This window comes from Pinus tabuliformis, chromosome 3_1 (genome assembly GCF_031772625.1).
Source record: "Pinus tabuliformis cultivar Carrire ecotype Pingquan chromosome 3_1, CPIR1, whole genome shotgun sequence".
Taxonomy (NCBI): Eukaryota; Viridiplantae; Streptophyta; class Pinopsida; order Pinales; family Pinaceae; genus Pinus; species Pinus tabuliformis.
The window spans coordinates 426806033-426830014 of record NC_142301.1 but is presented as its reverse complement, the minus strand read 5'-3'; the positions used below and the strand labels follow the sequence as shown (position 1 = coordinate 426830014).

Here is a 23982-nt window from a genome sequence, read left to right as displayed (position 1 = left end):
TGATTTTTGGATGCATGGTATATGCACATGGTTTTGTAGTTATGTGCTACCATTGCCATGGATATTTTCCCAATGTGACAATGGTTTTAACCTTGCCTTTCCATTTTCTAAATACACATGTTGTTGTGGGTTTCCCACTCATTTTTATGATTGGTTCTTAGGTTCCCTATGATTGTGGGTTGGAAAAAATGCTCTGGAGCCCTCGAACAAATTGGGTTGAGTTACAAGATTTTAGAGCCTACAAGATGGGACAAATGCTCTAGAGCCTTGTGGGTTGAGTTACTAGTCCCTAGAATCGCGGGTTGGGAAAAATTCTCTAGAGCCCTGAATTAGTTGTGGCTTGAGATACAAGTTCCTAGAGCCCTATACATCTTGGGTAGATACCTATGTAGTTGATGTTAGTGATTTCTAGATGGTATAGGTGAAATCACTATGGTTGAGGGTTAAGGTGGTTTGGCCTATGGAAGCCCTTGTTGGTTTTGTTTTGGTTTAACCCTTATGATACCAAATTCATGCTTCGAATATGGCACAGGGGTGATTAGATGAAAGAGAGATTTGGCTAAGCCCAATCTAATGTTGGGTGGTACGTGGAATTCCCTGACTTGGTTAGAATTTTCATATGTTAATATGAGTTATTTTTCTATTGTCATCTATGAACACTTCTATTGGTTATTATGGCGATCTTATGGTTTATATTTTATGGTCTCTATTTTGGTTATATGCTGATTATATACCTGCTTATGATGTTGAATAATGCACAGACTAACCAATGTTGGTGAAACTAGTTAGAGAGGGCTTGGAGCCTTCTTCATGATTCTTAGATGAAATTTAGAATTTTATGGTCATATATGCTTTTATGACCTATATATTTCATGTTTACTAGATCTTTGACGAAATATATGTTGTGTACTAGGAATGCACTAGTCAAGATCTTCTTCAAGTTTGAATGTTTGGAATTGTTGTTATCTTAATCATGATTCTAGAAAGTTATAGACAATTTTGGCCAGTTGTTTGAAGGCTTTCCTGAGAAAGTGGCATAAATCTCATGACCTGATGCATTGAACTAGGAAAGTTTTGTCATAACCACATGCAAGCATGCTTATGGGTGTGGCTGGAACCTCATAACTGCATGCATAAGGTGTCAAGGTTGCGGTTAGGGTGTAAACCTAGTGAAAAAGTGTTCCAGCTTAGGGGATTGATTACCTGGGGTGGTTTGGAGGCTCTTGAGTGGTTCGTAGTCCTTGTGGGATGTTACTATGTTGTCACTTTGTAGTCCTCACTTACAAAACTGGAACTTGGAGGTTAGGTCATATCACAGTGAAAATGAAATCATGTTTACTTTGGAGAGCTTCTAAAAGTGGGTAAATCTGGGAGGACGTGTTATAGGGTGGCATCAGAGTGAGGATGCAACACTATAACTCGGATTAGATGTGATTCCTATGCATGCTTGTTGGTTGTCAATGTGTTTGTGGTGCATGCATTGTGATGGTTAGAGTTATGCATGCATAGTAGGTCAAACATGCATTGTGAAAGTTATTATTGTAGTTTTTTGCCATCATGCATGATGCTAATATAGTGGCGTCATTATATATATATATATATATATATATATATATATATATATATATATATATATAGTGCTAATATGGATTGATTTATGTGCAAGTGTGATAGCTTCCCCTGAACTTCATTAAGATATGATTTTGATTATGTCTATATTTGGTTTATCTAACATGACATGTTAGCATGAGATAGAAGATTAGAGATGAAGAGCATAATGGTGAACTAAAATTCACATGACTCCCCTTATAGGCTTGATGTGAATTCAATGCAATGGAATAGGTAAATTGAGAAACAAGGAGAAGAGTACTCTCCTCATGTAGCAAATACACTGAGAAGTTTGAAGGAAAAAATCATAAGTTTAAAGGTGGACAATAATAGGTCAATTGAGGCACAGGAAAGGCTTGCCAGAGCTCAAGGAAAGAAAGTAGGGGTTAATGTAGTCATCCTTCATAGCCTTGCATATTTCCATAAGCAATGATAACTAACGATGAGTCATGGACAAGAGGAAGAGACTAAGGGGGAATATGAAAGTAGGTTTCAATTAGGTTACAAGTTCGACATGGATGATATAGTTAGAGGTGGAAGATCTTTGGAACAACATAATTGGAGCACTCTAGCATTCACTTGGATTTGGAGAAAGAAAGCAAGGGAGTGCAAGGGGATAATTGGATCAACAACTACAACATGGGTAGTTTTCAAGTAACATGTTGCATCTGTGATTTCCTTGTTAATTTTTGGGTGCATGGTATATGCATGTGGTTTCGTGATTATGTGTTTTTATTGGCGTGGATCTTTTTCTAGAGCGATAGTGGTTTCATCCTTGTCTTTCCATTTCCTAGATAGCAATGGTGTTGTGGGTTTCCCACTTGATTTTCTTATTGGCTTTTAGGTTCCCTATGGTGGTGGGTTGGAAAAACTTATTTGAAGCCCTAGAACAACTTGGATTGAGTTACCAGTTCATAGAGCCCATAAGATGGGACACAAACTTTGGAGCCTTATGGGTTGAGTTACTAGTCCCTGGAGACGCGGGTTGGGACAAATTATTTGGATCCCTAAATTAGTTACGGGTTGAGTTACTAGTTCCTGGAGCCTTGGACAACTTGGGTAGAGATTGATCTGGTTGATGTTAGTGATTTCTAGACCATATAAGTGATATTACTGTGGTTGAGGGTTGAGGTGGTTTGGACTCTAGAATCCCTGGTTGGTTTTGTTTTGGTTTAACCCTTATGATCCAATATTCATGCTTTAAATATGGAATGAAGGTGATTGGATGAAATAGATATTTCGTTAAGCTTAATCTACGGTCGAGTGGTACATTGAAGTCCCTGAATTAGTTGTCATTTCATATGTTAATATGATCAATTTTTTTTTTTTTTTTTTTTTTTTTTATTTTTTATCTATAGGCACTTCTACTAGATATTATTGTGATATTATGACTTATTTGTTATGATAATTATTCTAACTATATGATAGTTATATGCCTAGTTATATGATGTGCTCTAGTTATGGCTCTTGTTCATGATTTGTTAAGTTATTGGATGGTTGATGGCTGCATGGACTAAACATTGTTGGTGCATCTAGTTAGAGAGGGATTGAAGCCTTCCTGGTGATTCTCAAATGAAATTTAGAAGTTTATGATCATATATGCTTTCATGACTTGTAGATTTCATGTTTACCATATGTTTGATGAATTTTTTTTGTGTATTGGGCATGTCATGGTCAAGATCTTGTTCAATTTTAAATCTTTAGAATTTTTTCCATCTTAATCGTGATTTTGGAAAGTTACAAACAATTTTGGGCAGTTTTTTGGAGGCTTGCCTAGAAAAGTGGCATAGACCTTGCGACTGCATCCATTGAATTGGATTTTTTTTGTCGTAATCACATGCACGTAGGCTTATGGGTTGGAGCCTCATAACTACATGCATAGGGTTTCAAGGCTATAGTTGGGGTGTAAATCCAGTGAAAAAGAATTCCAACTTGGGGATTGATCAACCGGGGTGGTTTTTAGGCTCTTGAGTGATCTGTAGTCCCAGTGGGATGTTATTTTGTTGTTTGTTTGTAGGCCCCACTTCCATAACTAGAAATTGGAGGTTGGGTCACATCATAGTGACACTCATCTCATGTTTAACTTAGGGAGCTTGTAAAAGTGGGTAAATGTTGGAGGAGGCATTACTGGGTGTTATAAGAGTGCAGTTACAACACTGGACCTCGAGGTAGATTTGATTGTTATTCATGCATGTTAGTTGTCAATGTGTTTGCGGTTCATGCATTGTGATTGTTATGGTTATGCATGCATATTAGGCCATATATGCATTGTGAACGTACTTATTGTATTTTTGTACCATCGTGCATGGTGTTGAGATGTTGATATGGTGGCGTCATTATATATATGTATATATAGTGCTAATATTGATTGATTTTTGCAAATGTGATAGCCTCCCCTGAACTTCATTAAGGTATGATTTTGATTATGTCTATATTTGGTTTATCTAACATGTCATGTTTGGAGGAGATAGAAGATCAAGGATGAAGAGAAAAATAGTGGACTACAGTTCACATTACTAACTTTACAGACCTGATGTGAATTCAATGGACTGGTACATGTTAGCTGAGTAGCAAGGAGAAGAGTACTTTCCTGTTATAGCAGGTACAATGAGAGGTTTGAATGGAAAAATGAGAGGTTATAAGGAAAAAACTAACATATTGATTGAGGCACAGTGAAGGCTTTCCAGAGCTTTAGAAAAACAAGTAGACATGAGGAAAATACTAATGCATTCATGGACATGAGGAAAATACTAATGGGGCATATTGCAGGAGGTCTCGATCAAGTTACAAGTTGGACAGGGATGATACAGTCAAAGGTGGAGGATCTTTCGATACACCTAAAAGGTGGGCTAGCACTTATGGATTTTATTCTAGTTTTAGTTATGAGAGACATCATCATCGTTACCACTAGCATCCTTATAGGAGGAGTGAGAAGCAATATTTTTCAGAATATTTCAAGAAAGCCAAGCCTCCTACTTTTTATGGGGATGTGAAGAAGCCTGAAGATGCAAAAGAATGTCTACTTGGGATGAAGAAGTTCTTTGGATTACATGATTATTTAGGGAACATGAAAGCCAACATAGTTATCCACAGTCTCAAAGGAAGACCATATATCTAGTGGGAATATGTGAAGGGTTTTAGAGGAATCCGGATAGAGGATCTTAGTTGGCAAGAGTTTAAAATACTTTTAAGGAAGAAATTCTTTTCAGAGAGATATTATTACGGAAAGGCCAAGGAGATCTATGACCTCAAGATCAATTCCATAACAGATGAAGAGTATATGACCAAGTTTCTAGAGTTGTTGAGGTATGTGCCTTATCTTAAGGATGAGAAGACAAAGATCCAAAGGTTCGGTAGTGGATTTCCTTTAGCATTTAAAGATTGGATTGAGTATGATGAGCCTCAGTAATTGGAGGAAGTTATTGGGAAGGTGAAGCATTGTTATGAGAAGTCTAGGCACAAGTCTGAGCCTAAGAAAGGTTGGAAAAGTCATGAAAAGACTAAAGGAAAGTGAGAAAAGAAGCGAGGTACGCCTCATGAAGCAGGTGATAAGGAGAACGCAGTACCTTACATGAAATTCAATGTAGTTCAAAAATGACATGGATTTCAAACTAAGGAGTAGAATAAGGGCGATGGTAGGAATCCTTTGAGGTGTTAGACTTGTGGTGGAGAGCATCACAGGAGTGAGTTCCCATTGCACTAGGGTGGAAGGCCTTAGATTTATAGTGCTCATGAGACACAGAAAGTTGGAGATGTTGGGTAGAGTATTCCTCATATTTATGCAGCATTGGATAACAGGAAGGCATATCAGCAGACATCCATTATTCAGATGGAAGGTAAGCTTCATGATCAAGTTGTTTCCATTTTGATTGATTTGGCTCTAATTGTAGTTATATTAGCCGTAACCTAACGGATAAGTGTTGCTTGAATAAATATTTGCATGAATAATCTTGGTTGTTGCAGTTGGCTAAAAGGACTAAGAGAAGAGTTCACCATCGGGTGAGATCTTGTGCATTTGGTCTCAATGGTATGCCTACATCAGCACATCTAAATGTGCTTCCTTTCGGTTCATATAGTATTATTTTGGGCACGGATTGGTTGTTCATTCACAACAATAAAGTGGAATACTATGATAGGGTTATGAATTTCTTGGATGATGATGGATAAATAAAAGTCTTGCAGGGAAATAAGAAGCCTACATCAGTGCGAACACTTACAACTATGCAGGTGTTGATGTCCAAAACTGACCTCATTAACATTTGGGAATATTATCCAATCAAAGTCCCAAATCATACTCTTATATGTTTAAATGATGGCACTGACTAGTTATATTCGTTCCAACTACCCCCGCTTCCTCTTCACTAACTTATAATGTCTCTGATTGACAATAAAAAGGAAGAGATAAATAAGATTGACCCTCTTGTAGTGCACTTTCAAGAAAGCAATATTCAAGCTAAAATAAGAGCTCAGCCAAGCCACACCTAAGGCTACTTATCTATAAGGATATTTCTAAGAATGAAATTAATTAATCTAACTTTGAATCTAATTCTAATTGCACTGCAGAAAAGTAAAAGTAAATAACATATATCGATACTTAGAAGATAGCTCCAAAATATGAAGTGCAAGACTTTCAATAAATTAGGGATTCAACAGGGTTTTAATTAACAATATCACGTTGTAGAAAGAGTTCCAACAAACTCATATTTTAGGTGCAATAAATACCTTGTTTTGAGATCTAAAACAATGAATGATTGACCATCAAAATGAAAAAAAAAGTTCTTATAATTCAATGACGATTAAATCGATTTTAGATGACAGATTTATGAGTAAATAGTTAATCAGAAATGTAATTTAAGCACATAAGTAAAGAAAAAATTGACAACATATTCATTAGACTAATAGATCATATAACAGATCTACAAGACCATCATTTTCAAATTAAACAAAAGTGCACAATATGAAAAAAATTACGCAAATCTATCATCAAAAGATGAGATTTTCATTTCAAATAGAAGTATTTAAATACAAATTGATGAAACTTGATCTCTTTTTTCTGTTTCTCCAAAGATATCTAACAACCATTACAAAATAATCAACGTTTCTAGCAAGAAAAATAATTACAAAAGTGCAAAATTGGCCTCACTAAAAAAGATTGAATTCTAAAAAGAAACCCTTGAAAATCTTCAGATCTGAGTTTTCCTCCCTATCTACAACTCAAATTCCCCTTTAGAAAGTTCCTAAAGTCTCTAAGTTGAAGAGAAGTCTAGAAGAGTTGTTGGATGAGCTTTGAATCCATCAATTTTGGAGTTGTGATTCCTCTTTATTTCCTTTTTTGGTGCAATCTCATTGATGGTCATGAATGCATATTTAATGATAAACTTATGAATTTCGTCTGAAAGTAACCAAGAAGGCTCCAAGCACTCTTTAAATTTCTATCACAACACTGGTTATTCTATGCATTCGTCAACCATGCAATAACTTAAGAAATTATGAAAAGGTGTCATAACTAGAGCACGTCATATAACCAAGTATATAACCAACATATAAACAGAATAGAAACCATAAAAAATCAGACATAAGACCACCACAATAACTGGTGCAAGTGGTCATAGATCAAAATATATAAATAGCTCACATTAACATATGAAAATTCCAACCAAGTTAAGGAATTCCACATACTATCCCACCATAGATTGGGATGAACCAAATCTCTCCTTTAGTCAATCACCCCATAGCTTTCAAGTTTACTATATCTTTGACGAAATGTTTGTTCTGTATTAGGAATGTCCTAGTAAATATCTTATTCAAGTTTGAAGGTTTAGGATTTTTTTCATCTTAGTCATGATTATGGAAAGTTACAGACAGTTCTCAATAGTGGTTTGGAGGCTTTCCTAAAAACATGGCATAGATCTCGCGACTACAAGCACTAAACTAGGCAATTATGGTAATAACTGCATGCAGGCATGATTATGGGTGCGATTGGAGCCTCATAACCATATGCACATGGTGTCAACGGTGTGGTTGGGGTGTCAACCTAGCGAAAAGGAGTTCCAACTCAAGGATTGATCACCTAGGGTGTTTTTCAATATCCTAAGTGGTCTGTAGTCCCTTTGGGATGTCAGTTTCTTGTCATTTTGTAGGCCCCACTTCCATAACTAGAACTTGGAGGTTGTGTCATATAATAGTGTAGTCCCTTTGGGATGCTAGTTTGTTGTCATTTTGTAGGACCCACTTCCATAACTAGAACTTGGAGGTCGTGTCACATAATAGTGATACTTATCTAATGTTTATCCTAGAGAGATTGTAAAAGTGGGTAAATGTCCGAGGAGGTGTTACATTCCTAGTGGGAGGCAAAATATTCTGTATAGAAATCATGTATGTTGGCTCAAGGCCTCAATCATGGATGTTGATCCATAGAATACTCATCTAGTGATTTTAAGACACTTGATTTCATCCCTTGACTATTTTCATGGCCTTAATGCATGCTTATTGTGAACATTACCTCCTCAAAGTAGTCATATTTCCACTTAAAGATTAAATGTGCCCTACATAGGTGTCTATGGTGCATAATCCATCCAAACCACACCCATAGTCTTAGTTGAAGTCCAAATAAACATTGCATAGGTTATGATTGGTTGTTGGAGTCTTATTCTATGACCATTGAAGCTTAGAAGCATAGTTTAAAACGTAATTCTTTAATTTCTTCCCTTGATATTATAATGGCCTTGATTCATGTCCATGGTGTTCAATTCCTCCTAGTGATGGTCATATAGTTTTTTTGAAAACACAAAGATCTCTATAATTATAATATATGATGGTTTGAGGCCTCATTTATAAATCTTGAGCATGTAAAACCTCATTCAAGGACTTATAACCTTGGTTTCATCCCTTAACCATTTTCATTGAAATGTCACATGCCTGTGGTACATAGTACCTCCTCACAATGCTATCAAACTTTTAGTGGGAGACCAAATATCCCTTCTAGTAGAGGTCATGAGTGATTATTGATACCTAATTTATGGCCATTGAACCCGAGGAGTATTATTCATGGTCTTAGGTCCTTTATTTCATCCCTTGACCAATGTTATATCATTGATACATAACAATGTGTATCAAATCTCCTAACAACACTCATATTTGTATGTAGAGATAAAGGATCCCCTACAAGTTTATGAGTCTTGCGTGGAAGCCTCATTAATATGAATTGAGCATGAGGGACTCATTAAGGTCCTAATTCTTATAATTTCATTAATAAATTCACTAGGCTAAACATCAATATTTATAAACTCATCTTTATGTTTTTCAATGACAATCACAATGATCACTTCCTTTAAGACAATATAGATTATAGTTCCTTTTCGATGGAAGAATGTTTGGTCATAAGTAATATTTTTTATGTGTTAATTATGAATAAGGCCTAATTTTGACATGGATTGGCATACTTACTTAGCATATAACATTGTTATTTGTATTGTAATATATTTTTATTTCGGTTTTGTGTGATAAAGCCTTTTGGTTTCATATTTATATGAAGTGATTGAGATCAAGCCTTTAACTATCTCCCTTATTATGCTTAATTAGTAGTTTTTAGGATCTTATTGAGATTTTAACCTTAGTTTGGTACATATCCCATCAAGAGGGAGAAAAATACCATAAATTATATTTACATTCTTAGGAAAAAGATATAAATAATCCCATCCATGAAAAGGAATTTTGATACTTTATGTTAAATAAATATTGATAATTGGGAATAATAATTGGAAACATGTATTACATAGCTCTTATAGAAAAACATACCGTGGTATGATGTGAATCATTAACATCTAATTGATTATTCTTTGAATGAAGAGAATACATTATCTTCAATTGAAGAGAGTATAATCTTTGAAGCTCAACAAAGGAATATAGTATTTCTAGTCAATAAATTATTTGAGAGAAGAACAATATTTAGACAATAGAGACTAGGAAGAGAAATGAGATTCATACCTATGAATATGTTATGACCCAAAAACTAGTTTTTTGTATTGCTTAGGCATGTTAAATCAAGAGTGGGTCCTCCAAGTGAGTTCCCCTTAAGGTTGAGGACATGTAGTTGGTCTAACTTATTCAAATTATTATATATAGAAGTAGCATTGAAATTAATATATTCTAATATTGGCTTGGTGAGTCAACCCACCAATATCCACCTAATGACTTCATTCCATTTTCATTAATCTATGATATATTTAAAATTCAAGCCAATATGTGTTTAATATTTGCATATGCCTTGAGTCTTACATGCACAACATCATCTCTTCATACAAAGAAGAATGAATTCAATATAGATGTAATGAGCTGAAGGAAAAATTGAAGTGATTGTCCCTTTAAGATTGGCTTGCTTCATAGGGGCACAATAGCTTGAGGAGTCGCAAATTTCTACACACACACACACACATACACACACATATATTTATCCAATAATACATTTTTGAATGTGCTCAATCCCCAAAAAAAATGTCGCCCCTAAATCATTGTTAATTTAATTTGTAGGATTAAGGTTCACATGTGGATTTAATAGAAACGAGCATACAACAAGTAGAAATTGACATATGAAACATATAAATAAACATACCAAAAAGATCTTTTCATGAAAATTTTAACACTAATAAATTCCAACACCAACATCCCAAGCTCAGTATGCATCAAAAAGAAAAACAAATAGAAAATACCCAAACCCAAGGCTAGATTGGAATGCTTTGATACAAATGATGTGGAAAATCACACTCATAATCAACGTTGCACAGGATATGTATTATCATATGTTCTTAATATATACCATTATTATTTTTAATTTAGGGGATTCTTATTATGCTAATGTGACAAAGAATTTTGGTTTCCTATTCTCATGGAGTAGCTAAGATCATATATTTAACTATTTGTATTACTGATCAAAAAATGATGCGCCTAGGGTCATGTAATATGTTTTGAGGCCTTGTCCACACCCCTTGAGCTTGAAAATCATTATTTAAGGCCTTGATACATTCATCCCTTTATCAATATTAATAACCCAATATTGGTCCACAATGGGAATTTCTTCCAAACAATGATCACATTCCTAATGAGATTTCAATAATACTCTACATAGGTCAGGTCTGGTGGATTGAGAATTCTTCCATATCCATCAAACACATGTGTCACTCAGGATCCAAGGCTCGTGATTTTGTCTCCAAATGTTATGAAGGAATTGATACTCATTTGTGATGTGCAACAATTCATATCCATGATCATATAATTTTAATGGAAGGAAAAAAATTACATGCAATGGTTATATGTGGTGGTTTGAGTTCTCATTCATGCAATTCAAGCTCATTAAGCCTCGTTCAAGGCATGAGGCCCTTGATTTCATTCCACAAATATTTTCGTGACTATGATATGTGTTTGTGGTGCACAACACCTCTAAACAAATCTCGTATTTTGAATGTGAGGCCAAACATCTCTTAGCCAGGACATGTATGGCAGTTTGAAGGTGATGGAGGGAAATGTTCCCCTAGGGATTTTTGGGTTGAAACCCTAGCAGATTGAAAGTTGTCTATTCAAAGAAGCACACATTCACACAGCCATTATGGTATTATAAGCAAATTCTACTATAAAGGGTACGTACCTTAGGTCCTACCTTTGAGAAGGCCTTTAGGGTCCAAACTCTTCTTGGAGTTCCCTTCTTCTCTTTTGTCCTGCAAAACAACCAATTCAAAGAACACAACAATATATGGACAAAACCTTATAAAGAAACCATCTTCATGTTATAAATAAAGGTAGTTAGTTATGAAATCCAAACAACCATTTACATATGAATTCTAAACATGACTATCATTAACATAAAGAAGATTCATTTCGGGAACCAAGACATGTGTTTCTTTTATTATAGACAAATAAAGTACATAAAAAGGAATATTTTCACCTGAATCACCTTCAGCAGGCTCCAAGCAAAGCTTCCTTCCGGATCCGTTCCAGCCTCAAGCCTTTAACAAACTCCTTCCATGACTCTCTCCATGATGTCATAAATGGTGGATGAACATCAACACACAAAGAAACAAAGGTTTCCTCGACAAATGGGGGAAGTGCAAAAGGCACAAGGGACTTCAGACCTGGTCAGGGGAAAAATCTCAGCATAATAACCTTTCTCTCTCTTCTCTCCTCCTTTAGGCCTTCCCTTTGATGTCTTTCTATACCTCTCCCAAAGTAGTTTTTTAGTTGGGAGTTGGTTGGGAACAGTTGGCCCATGGGCACTAACAGGTGATCAGCAGGTAAAACCCACGATCTCTGCCCGAAAATAAGGAATTTATTATTTTTTTAAGTGTTTTAATACATATACGCGGGTTGGATATACACAGACCCACGTATACACGCGTTTAACTCAGGGCAATGTCGCGTATAATGGATAAAACACTGTTTTTTAAATTTTAGGACCAGGTCTGGAAGGAGGGGTTGCCCTAGGCCATGAGTACAACATCACAAACCATAAGAGTGAGATTTGGAGCTATAACAGAAGGCCCATTCATTTCCCTTGAGTTTTAGCATCAGTTCTCAAGGCCTTAGGCCATTGATTTTAACTACCAACCAATGTCAATACTCTTAAATGGGTATATTGCGGGTAATTCCTATGAAAGGAACCTTAGTAGAATGCCTATATAAGCTAAGTGTTCCACCAAGGGCTATACGTGGTGGCTTGAGGCCTCATAAGAAACCCTTGATCCCTAAGAGAATTATTTAGGGCCTTATGCCCTTGATTCCATCCCCCCACTCAATTGAAGGCCCCAAGATTGGCTCATAATGGGAAATTCCATCTAATGGCAATTTCATTCCTAGTCAATGTGTAAATCTCCCTTATGTAGTTCATGTGTGGTTGTATAATATCTCTTTCATGATCGTAAATTTGAATAATGATCATAGATAATTTTACTGTTAAAAGAAATAGTTAAGCCCCCATATTTACCTAAATAATTAATTAATTAAGTAGGGGTAGATAATTAAGAGGAAAATGAGGATAATAAAAGATTAAATTAATAGTAAGAGTCAAGTCAAGGGATTTAAATAGATTGATTAATTAAATAAATGCAAATTAAAAAAGAAGAAGAAGAAAAAAATAAAAATAATAATAATAAAGACGGAAGAGGAAATTTAGATAACATTAATTAAGAAGTGAGAAAATATAAATGATAAAATAACCAAACTTAAATTTTTTTGATAATTAATAAACTGAATAAAAAAAACAAATATAAAAAATATTTATTATTAGATTAAAAAAAATAAACAATCTTAAGTTTATGTTCCAGTGATAAAGATAATAAAATCACAAGTGACTCACTAATTAAAAAAAAATAGTAAAATCACAAGTCACTATCATCTAAAGCAATGTTTTTTACTTGAGAAAGATGGACGGAGAAGACCTACATAAAATGCTTAATCATCCATTCATTAATAGTCAATATCTCGAATCGAAAAGAAACTACAATTTTATTTATCTTCTCAAACAATATATATGCTCTTGAAAAACCTATGACCCACCTACCCCTCCATGTGTTATGCTTATTACTCACATTAGCAACTTTATTAATATTATATATTTATATCCAATGCTTCATATTCATATACCTATTTTATTAAATTTATAATATAATTTAATAAATTATTATTAATAATATAAATTCATAATTATTTTTACTAAAATTTAATAATTCAAATTTTATTTATATATATTTAAAAAATTCCAAAATTTATTACAACGGGCATATGGTGAAACGTGCCATGAAGCCTAAAATGTGGAGTGCATAAGTGCTTTACATGGAGTTCGTAATTTTTTTTTCATCAAGCTTGCACATATACAAACCAACATGTTTACAGATATGAAGAAGTTGAGTGGGGCTAATTTTTCCCTATGGAAATCACAGATGGACGATATATTGATTTTGAAGAATCAGTGTTTGCTGATTGAGGGCATAACAAAGAAACCCTCATCGATGACAAATGAATAATGGAATAAGCTAGATAGAAAGGCGATTGCAACAATCCACCAAATTCACCAATATCTAGTACAGAATGTGTATTTCAATGTGTTCGGAGAAAAGATGGTTGACGGATTATGGAAGAAGCTCCATGATCTATATGAGAAGAACATGACATCAAACAAATTGTTCTTGATGAAGAAGCTTTATAATCTCAAAATGAAGGAGGGTGCTTCAGTTGCTAAGCACTTGAATGCATTTTATATTATTACTAATCGGCTTGCCTTTGTTAAAATCAATTTAGATGATGAAATTAGAGATATTTTGCTAATGTGCTCTATGCCAGATAGCTGGGAAAATTTAATTGTAGCTATGAGCACTTAAACAACTACAGGGACCCTAAAGTTTGATGATGTCAGTAGCAGTTTAATGAATGAGGCACTGCGACACAATTCAATTGCGGAAAACTAGGGTGGAGAAGCTCTAGCCTTAGATGATTGTGGTAGGAGAATGGATCGAGGTCGACAAGGGTGGTAAATATTGAGAGGCCTATCATAATCAAGGATAGGAAGGATCATCTGCTTTGATTGTGGCAAACCCGGTCACATGAAGAAAGAATGTTCATTCTGGAAGAAAGGACAAAAGGATCAAAGACTGTCCAGTACAAATCATAAGTCATCCAGCGCAAATGAAAGTGAGACTATTGTTGTAGGCATAGATGGTGATGTGTTGTTTACTGTTTCAGTAGAGGATGCATGTGTATATACATCTAACAGTAGTTTTGATTGGATCCTTGACTCTGGGGCATCTCACCATGTAACCCCATGAAAAGATAGTTTTGTTTCATATAATCCTAGTGATTATGGTAGAGTGCATTTGGGGAATAATCATTTTTGTAGTATTGTTGGAGTGGGAGATGTCCAGATTAAGATGAAAGATGGACAAGATATATTATTGAAACAGGTCAGGCATGTACCAGAAATGCCCATGAGTTTAATCTCTATGGGACGATTGGATGATGAAGGCTATTCCACAAGCTTTGGAAAAGGAGGCTGGAAAATTAGCAAAGGAGCATTGGTCGTGGCTAAAGGACCCAAGACAGGAACATTATACGCATTGAAGACACTAATAGAAAAATCAGATTTGGCTACTGTCACAAAAGAAGGAAATTCAGCAGATCTGTGGCATAACCGTTTAGGTCACATGAGCAAGAAGGGCTTAAAAATCCGTGTCGGTAAAAATATATTGCCAGGTTTGAAATCCTACAATCTTGATCTTTGTGAGCATTGTATATATGGTAGACAAAGAAGGGTTTCATTCCTTAGAGGTGGCCATGACAGAAAGAAAAATGTGTTAAAATTGGTACAGTCATATGTATTTGGGCCTGTTCACATCAAATCATTAGGTGGAGCATCATATTTTGTAACATTTATAGATGATGCATCTAGGAAGGTTTGGGAATATCCTATGAAAAATAATAGTGAAGTGTTTGGAATATTTCAAAAATTCCATGTTGTTGTTGAAAGAGAGACTAACAAATTGCTGAAGTGTTTAAGAACAGATAATGGTGGAGAATATTTCTCAAATGCATTTAAGGAATATTGTAACAGGTTTGGCATAAAGCATAAGATTGTGCTTGGTACTCCTCAATGGAATGGTGTCGCAGAAAGGATGAATCACACCATTAGGGAAAATGTGTGAAATATGTTGTCCAATTCCGGTTTGGAGAAGAATTTTTTGGTTGAATCAGTCATGACCGCTTGCTACCTTATAAATAGATCTCCATCTACAGCCTTGGATGGTAGTATCCCTGAAGAAGTTTGGACTTGTAAGAATTTGAATTATTCTCACTTGAAAATCTTTGGATGTGAAGCATTTGTACATATTCCCAATGAAAATAGAACTAAGCTAGATGATAAATCTATGAAATGCATTTTTTTGGGATATGCGGAATGAAGATTTTGGTTATCGTCTATGGGATCCAATCAAACATAAAATTATTAGAAGTAGGGATGTTATATTTAATGAGTCAGAAATGTTCAAGAGGACTGTAGGTGAGTTGGAGGTCAAGAAGGTTATTGACAGGTTTGAAGAGTAGCAGGAAAACATACCACCAATATAAGAAAATGAACAACAAATTCAGCAGCATGAAGAACAACAAGTGGAAAATGATGAACAACAAGAAGAGAAAATCTTGCAAGAACCTTTACAAGAGATTCAACCTGATAACGCACCACCATAGTTAGTTCGCAGATCTTCTAGGCCTCGTAAGCCTTCACAAAGGTATCCTCCTTCAAACTATATTTTGTTGACTGATAAAGGTGAGCCTAATTGTTTCCAAGAAGCTTGTAAAGTTGAGCACAGTGAAGAATGGAAGAAAGCAATGGAAGAAGAAATGAACTCTTTGCTGGAAAATAAAACTTGGGAGTTGGTAAACCTCCCAAAAGGTAGAAAGGCTTTACAAAACAAATTGGTTTATAGGATTAAGCATGAAGGTGGCGAAAATAAAGAGAGGTATAAAGCAAGGCTGGTGGTGAAAGGTTTTGCCCAAAAAGAAGGTATTGACTTCACTAGGATTTTCTCACATGTTGTTAAAATGTCATCCATTAGACTCATTCTTGGTCTAGTTGCTACTTTAGACTTAGAATGTGAACAATTAGATGTAAAAACTGCTTTCCTTCATGGTGAATTGGAAGAAGAAATTTATATGGAGTAGCCAAAAGGCTTCATAGAAAAAGGCAAAGAAGGCCTTGTTTGTAGGTTGAAGAAGAGTGTCTATGGTTGAAACAGGCACTTCGACAATGGTACAAGAAATTTGATTCATTCATGTTGGAACATGGTTTTTAGAGGTTGGAAGCTTACCATTGTGTCTACATCAAGAGGTATGATCAAGGAAAGAATATCATATTATTGTTATATGTGGATGACATGTTGATTGTTGGGTATGATCAGAATAAGATCAATAGGTTGAAGAAAGATTTGGGTAGCAAATTTGCAATGAAGGATTTGGGACCAACATAACAGATATTGGGCATGCATATTATTTGTGACAAGAAAAACAAAAGGTTGTGGTTGTCACAAGAAAAATATATCAAGAAGGTGCTTGACAGGTTTAATATGAAGGATGCCAAGCCAGTTGGTACACCCCTTGCAGCCCACTTCAAGCTGAGTATTGAATTATGTCCTAGTGATGACAAGAAGAAAGAAGAGATGAGCAAGATTCCTTATGCTTCAACAGTTGGTAGTTTGATGTATGCCATGGTATGCATATGACCAAACATTGCATATTCTGTGGGAGCAATGAGTAGGTTCCTTGCCAATCCAGGCAAACGACATTGGTAAGCAGTAAAATGGATTTTGAGGTATCTCAAGGGTACTAGTCATTATTGTTTATGTTTTGATCATGATGAGACTGTGCTTGAAGGATTTACAAATGCAAATATGGCTGGAGATATCGAGACCAGAAACTCCACTATAGGTTATTTCTATACATTTGCAGGTGCAGCAGTGTCTTGGGTCTCAAGGCTACAAAGAATAGTAGCCCTCTTTACAGCAGAAGTAGAGTACATAGCTGCAACAGAAGCTTGTAAAGAGATGTTGTGGATGCAGCAATTCCTAGGAGAGATAGGAATAAAGCAGGACAAGCATGTGTTATATTGTGATAGCCAAAGTGCCATTCACTTGGCAAAAAACCCAGCTTTTCATTCAAAAGCCAAGCACATTGATTTAAGGTACCATTGGATCCGGCATGTGTTGGAGGAAGAATAGTTATTCTTGGAAAAAATCTATACTGATAAGAACCCCGCTGATATGCTCACTAAGATTCTACCACAAAATAAACATGAGTTATGTAGAGGCATGGTAGGACTCGGTGTGACTTGATTCATGAATCTTATTTGGCTTCAAGTGAGAGAATGTTAAGTGTGAAGACAAATTCATGCAGGATTCTAGATCCTTTTACACCGCCATTAGATTCTAGATCTCCATCTAAATCACATGTAGGATTCTAGATCTTTCTTCAACCTCTAGAAATTTGTAATTTCTCTGGCCAAGGAAAGTAAGCCAAGGTCTAGGCATGTTACCTAATGCAAAGTGATTTCTATTCTCCAGTGATTGTTTTATCTATTTCGCTGTTTCTAATTGATTAATGTTGTTGTTTTTCCATTTGTCTGTCTTTAAAATTATTCTTTGCTATTACAGTCTAAATCTCTCAGTATAAATATATTGTGTATGTGATGTATGCTTTGAACTAACATATAGGGATTTGATCATATTGTTCCAGAATAGGAAGCCACTTCCGTCGATGGCAGTGGTTACAGAATATCCAAAATGGTGATTTCTATTCGCGATGGATTGGGTAAACATATCTTAATTTCTATCTTTACTAGAGATCTTATTACTGTAATTATCTAGAAGTAATTATCTTTCTAGAGATATTATTATTATAATTATGTGTTCATATTTGTGGGAGCATAATTCATGAGTGCTGGTATCCAATTCTGCAATCTTTAAAATGGATCGTGAAGAGGCAGATATTGCTCAAGATTCCAAGTATTACTATGAAGTGTATAGTGCTGAGGATCCCAAATCAATCTAAAGAGCTGGTCTAGCAACAACGACTATTTATTTAAACAAAACTAGGAATTGGTATTTCATTTCGAGGGCGTGTGAGCATTGTAAATCAGGTAAAAAATTGATGGTAACCGTTGTTGCAGGGAGAAAAGGCGGAGTTAGTTAAATAGAACCAAATGCGTGGTCACCATATGTGCAGAGAGTTAGTAATTATAATGCAGCACATACACAAAATTGTACTTCTTTGCCCTCATTTTGTTCCTTGTTTTAATTGAAACTTCACGGCTACGAACAACTCTTTTTTTTTTCAGATGAAAAAAGCAGATATATATTCAAGTATTAAGAAGTTCTTACAATTTTCATATTCTCAAAGACTATTTATAAGATTTCAAGAATCACATAGATAGGCTCTTCGATCATAAAACAAAAAAGGATGCTCAAGTAGTCATCTGACATATTAGGTAATGTCATCCTGAATCAACAAAAAAATGATAATATGCAGTCTGGACATAGGAAAAATTCTTGAGATTTCTAACTAGCAAAAATTGAAAAGTTCCCAGCATCGAACTAAGTCTCCTGTAATTTAATAACTCTATAATCATGTAAAAAAAAATATGCAGGCATCCAATCATCCACTTACAATAGATGCTGGAATACAACAGAGAATCGAAGACGAATTGTTTTCTAAAAGTTGAAAAGCCTTAACATCGTAAGAAAATTCTATAGTGCCATATCAATTTAATTCAATTCAAGTGAATGTTTTGAATATCGGAAATGTGTTTTTGTTACAAAACATTATGTTAAATGACAAATTATTATACTTCTACAAATAAAATTAATGATTTTTTCATGAATGTTAACCAGTATTTTATATTTAAATAATTTAATTTAAGTTATATTTATAATTAGGTTTAAAATATTTTTATAGTTTTATATAAAAAGAAACTGTTATTATTTTTAAATAACTATTTTATAAATTATATTTTTTATTTAAAATATTGTATTTTTAATTTAAATTAAAAACATGTTGGTTTGAATAAGCTACAAGTATAGGTTTTAATTTAATTTAGAAATAAATCCGAGGACAAAACAAAAGATTTAATTTACCGTTTTTAATCTAGAAATAAATTAGAGGAAAAAATAAAAGATTTAAGTAACTTATTGTTTATAGGATTTTAGCCCAAAGCTTCTATGAGTTTGTGCTTGCTTAATTAATTGTCATTTTTTTAAATTAATAATTTTTGTGAAATTTTCTTAATCCAAACTATAATAAGTTATTTCATCATTAATGGTAATGCATATGAGTTTTTAAACCATTGTGAAAGCATTCTCAACGATTCTCAACCATTATTAAAATGGTAACCATATTCCAACTATAATCAACAATAATAAGCCATATTCAAGACATGATTATGAAGCTTTTTAATGTTAAAATTATATAAGTGGAATATAAATTAAATCTTAACATTATCTTCACAATACATATTTTTAATCTTTTTAACTTTAATCATATATGATTAAAAAATTAATAATTTATAAATATCAATATGGATAATATCTTCTGTATGAGATACAAATTTATGTATTTCTTTATTTTCTTGATGGTCGCATGATTTCTTTAAATAAAGTTTATGTACTATAATTCTAAAGATTAGACTTTTGGAAAATAGAAACAATGTATCTAAATATCTAAACAAATTATAATGTCTATTGATATCAAATTTCACAATTTTTATTTCCTTTTTATATTTTTATTTTTACATATAATTAAACTGGATGAGCACTTAAAATTCTAATATTCTATCGATATCAGATTTCAGAATTTTTATTTCACTTTTGTTTTTTTATTTTTACATAAAATTAATAAGCCAGGACTGCACTGCATCAGCACTTGTTACTACTTATGCGATATATAAGATTTGTGATTATATCACAATTCATCCGTAGGAAAACAATTAACTTGTATAAAATTTAATCTCTTTCCCGCTTATACTCAATCTTGGAAAAACAAAATTTACAGTTTAACACATTCGTTTTCTTACAACATCGAAATTCTGACCGTTACATCATTCTTCCTCTCTTACATACGAAGATCAAAGTCCTACCTATGGACATGGATATGGATATGGAGAACTATTTTTTGAACGATGGGACAAGACACGAAATATTCACAAATCTGCCACCCAAATAATCACAAATCAGTGGCATCTAGAATTCTCGAGGTATCCATGTTGTCAAGTTGTGTGTCAAACAGTAAGGGATGCATGAGGGTTTTTGGTCTCATCTCAGCTACATCTCAAGTCGTCCACCATCCGGTCTGAAACGGGGATATGAGAACGCTCGATTAATAGTAACTTCGGGGTACAAATTGCAGAAAGAGGAGCCAATTCTATAGATATATAATGCATTTGTGGATGAGAAGCCCAACGCGTAGACATGGTTGATATTAACCACCATAACTATAAATGTCAGCGGTGGATATGGATATGCGTGGATGGAGAATATTAACCACCATAACTATAAAGCATCGATCGTGAAAAATGTTGTCGCACGCAGTTTCAAAGCAACTGCAACAGATTGACTCATCGATAGGAATTGTTTGGTTAAGTCGCCACGGACTTCCTGTCGCTCAATCGTGTCGGCAAATCTCACCCTTTCGCCTTAAAGGGCTCCACTCATTAACTACCACTTATCCAAACTCTTTCCGTCCCATCGACACACGTCTGCCCTCAGGGCTCTTTTCATATATACTTGCCACCCAAGGTATCAGCTCATACTTTAGTCGGCAGTTCAATTGCTCAGTGAGTACTTTTAGTGTCTGTCATAAGAAATAGGTCAGACTGTCGCAGAGCCGAGCGGTTTCCCATCATTTTTATTTAATTGCTGACCTTAATTGGGAGGCATTCTTCTGTATTTGTATTAATGGATATTATTCCTAAGATTCCAGTGGAAATCGGTCGACAGTGCTTACTCAGAGTGCCCTACAAGTCGCATGGTAAGCTCAAAGCTGTGTGCAAAAGCTGGGAGGTATTGCTGAGCAGCCCTCCGTTTTATGAGGACAGAAAGATCTGGGGGACTAGCGAGCAGTTGATATGTTTGATTCAGGCTATTCCTCAAGGGAACTCGACAGAGGATAAGTGGCAGGGAGCCCCCGCTTATGGGCTAACTCTGTATGACCCTCTGCAGGGCACCTGGGATCGGCTCCCTTCAATTCCCCAATTTCCGGATGGGGTTCCGCTCTTCTGTCACTGCGTTTGGGTGGATCGCAAACTGGTGATGATTGGGGGTTGGCATCCCTCCCGTTGGGAGGCAATGAGCTCTGTCTTCATTTATGATTTCACATCGTGTATATGGCGCCAGGGAGACGACATGCCCACGGTTCGGTCCTTCTTTGCTTGCTCTGTTTGTCCCGACGGGCTTATCTACGTGGCCGGAGGACACGATAACAATAAAAGCGCCCTGGGGACTGCAGAGACTTACGATGTTAAACATAACAAGTGGGAGATTCTGCCTCCCATGAGCCAAGAGCGAGACCGATGCCATGGAATCTGTTTAAATGGAAAATTCACTGTGATAAGCGGGTATTCAACAGAGTCGCAGGGTCGATTCGTGAAGAGCGCGGAAGTATTCGATCCGAATGCAGGCGTTTGGAGCAGAATGGAGAATGTGTGGGGTTTTGGGGTATGTCCGAGGTCGTGCATAGCTGCTTTGGGGCACTTGTATTTCTTTGATAACCAACAAGTGATGCGATATAACAGTGAGGAAAACGTTTGGGAAATGGTGGCATCTCTTCCTGAATGTATGGATGTGACTACCTGCGCTACACTGTGGCGAGACAAGATATTTGTGAGCGGTTCTACTAACAGTTGGGGTGAGCAGATATGTTACATGTTTGACAACTCTGGGAAGTGGGTTCCCATTGAGAGGCCACATGACTTTGTGGGATTTGTCCGGTCTATAATAACTGTAGAGATATGAGAAGATTCTGTTCGTTAAGTTCTGGAATTCAGTTGTGGGCAAATTACATCAACACGCTGTACTTCATAAAATCATGTGTATATTTTTGAAGGTTCTATTTCTGCCATAGAATTCAGATGTGGACAAATAACTTCAACACGCCGTACTTCGTAAAATCATATGTATAGCTCTATTCGTTTCAGAGATTTTAAGTGCTTAGTTGGAAATGAACAGAGTTATTTGAAGTGCTCACTGAGAATTGTTATTTTCAGTCTTCAATGATAATTGTGATTGTGTTTGATTTATTTGAAGTGCTTAGTGAGAATTGTTATTTTCAGGCTTCAATGATAATTGTGATTGCGTTTGATAGAGAAAGGATATTGTAATCGATAGGATACGTTGTCTAATTTTCTCAGAGCTAATAAATTCCGTCCCTTGAAAGGGACATAGAGTAAAATGAAAACAAAAAGGACATATAAAAATGGAACTTCATCATAACACTCTTAATACATTTTTAAAATGTGGTTTAAATCTGGTACTAGCCATGTCCATGAACAATATATATCCATGAACAATATATATTATATGGTCCATTAACAATATATAGTATATAGCCATTTAAAATGTGAATTAACAATATATAGTACATAGTCCATTAACAATATATAGTATATAGCCATTTAAAATGTGCATTAACAATATATAGTATATAGCCATTTAAAATGTGGTTATGGTATATAGCCTTTTTAAAATGTGGCCTTGGTTTAACCAACGCCTAAAATGTGGTGGTGGTTTAAATTTTGTATAGTTATGTTTATGAATAACATTAACACATTATTCAGAGAACAACATAACATTTGAATTAAGAACAACATAACATTTAATATAATTCAAAGAACATCTACATGCTATTGCTATTCAAAAAAATTAAGCTGAATAACATATCATAACCTAGAACAACATCTACTTGCTATTCAAAAAATTTAAACTACTTGCTATCTACTTGCTATTCAAAAAAATTAAACTACTTGCTATTCAAAAAATTTAAGCAATTTAAGCTGAATAAAATATCATAACCTGAACTACGTATTCATAACCTGAACTACTTGCTATTCAAAAAATTTAAGCAATTTAAGCTGAATAAAATATCATAACCTGAACTTCAAACATGGCATAACCTGAACTTCAAGTCATAACTGACAAACATGTCATAACTACTTGCTATTCAAAAAATTTAAGCAATTTAAGCTGAATAAAATATCATAACCTGAACTACGTATTCATAACCTGAACTACTTGCTATTCAAAAAATTTAAGCAATTTAAGCTGAATAAAATATCATAACCTGAACTTCAAACATGGCATAACCTGAACTTCAAGTCATAACTGACAAACATGTCATAACTTGAACTTCAAGTCATAACCTCAACTTCAAATCCTATTCAAATCCTATTAGGGAGGAAGGCAGCTTCGAATTAGGGTGGGAGGCGTAGGGAGGAAGGCAGCTTCGAATTAGGGTGGGAGGCGGTGGGAGGACGAAGTGCCTAACTAGCCATATATAGGGTATTCAATGCCTTGCAAGATGCACGGGACATAGCACGCTAACACACGAATTGCCTTTTTTTATTTAGTGGCGAATTTCGCAATTCGTGTGTTAGCGGGTTATGTCCCGTGCATCTTCCAGGGCATTGAATACCCTATATATGGCTAGTTAGGCGCTGCCGTGGGAGGAAGTAGCCCGAGCTTCGAATCTTGGTGACGAGGAAGACAACCTGAACTACATACCCTGAACTTCAAGTCATAACTGACAAACATGTCATAACTTGAACTTCAAGTCATATAACAATCCTATTAACTTCAAGGC

General features: G+C 35.1%; 1 protein-coding gene across 1 annotated transcript; it reads left to right on the top strand.

The window, feature by feature from the left end:
• Positions 1 to 20958: 20958 nt before the first annotated feature.
• On the top strand, positions 20959 to 22353 carry LOC149187557 (F-box/kelch-repeat protein SKIP20-like). The gene has a single exon (XM_089412846.1). It carries the CDS (start codon positions 21084 to 21086, stop codon positions 22137 to 22139), a length of 1056 nt encoding a protein of 351 aa, XP_089268972.1. The 5' UTR covers positions 20959 to 21083; the 3' UTR covers positions 22140 to 22353.
• The last annotated feature ends 1629 nt before the right edge of the window (positions 22354 to 23982 follow it).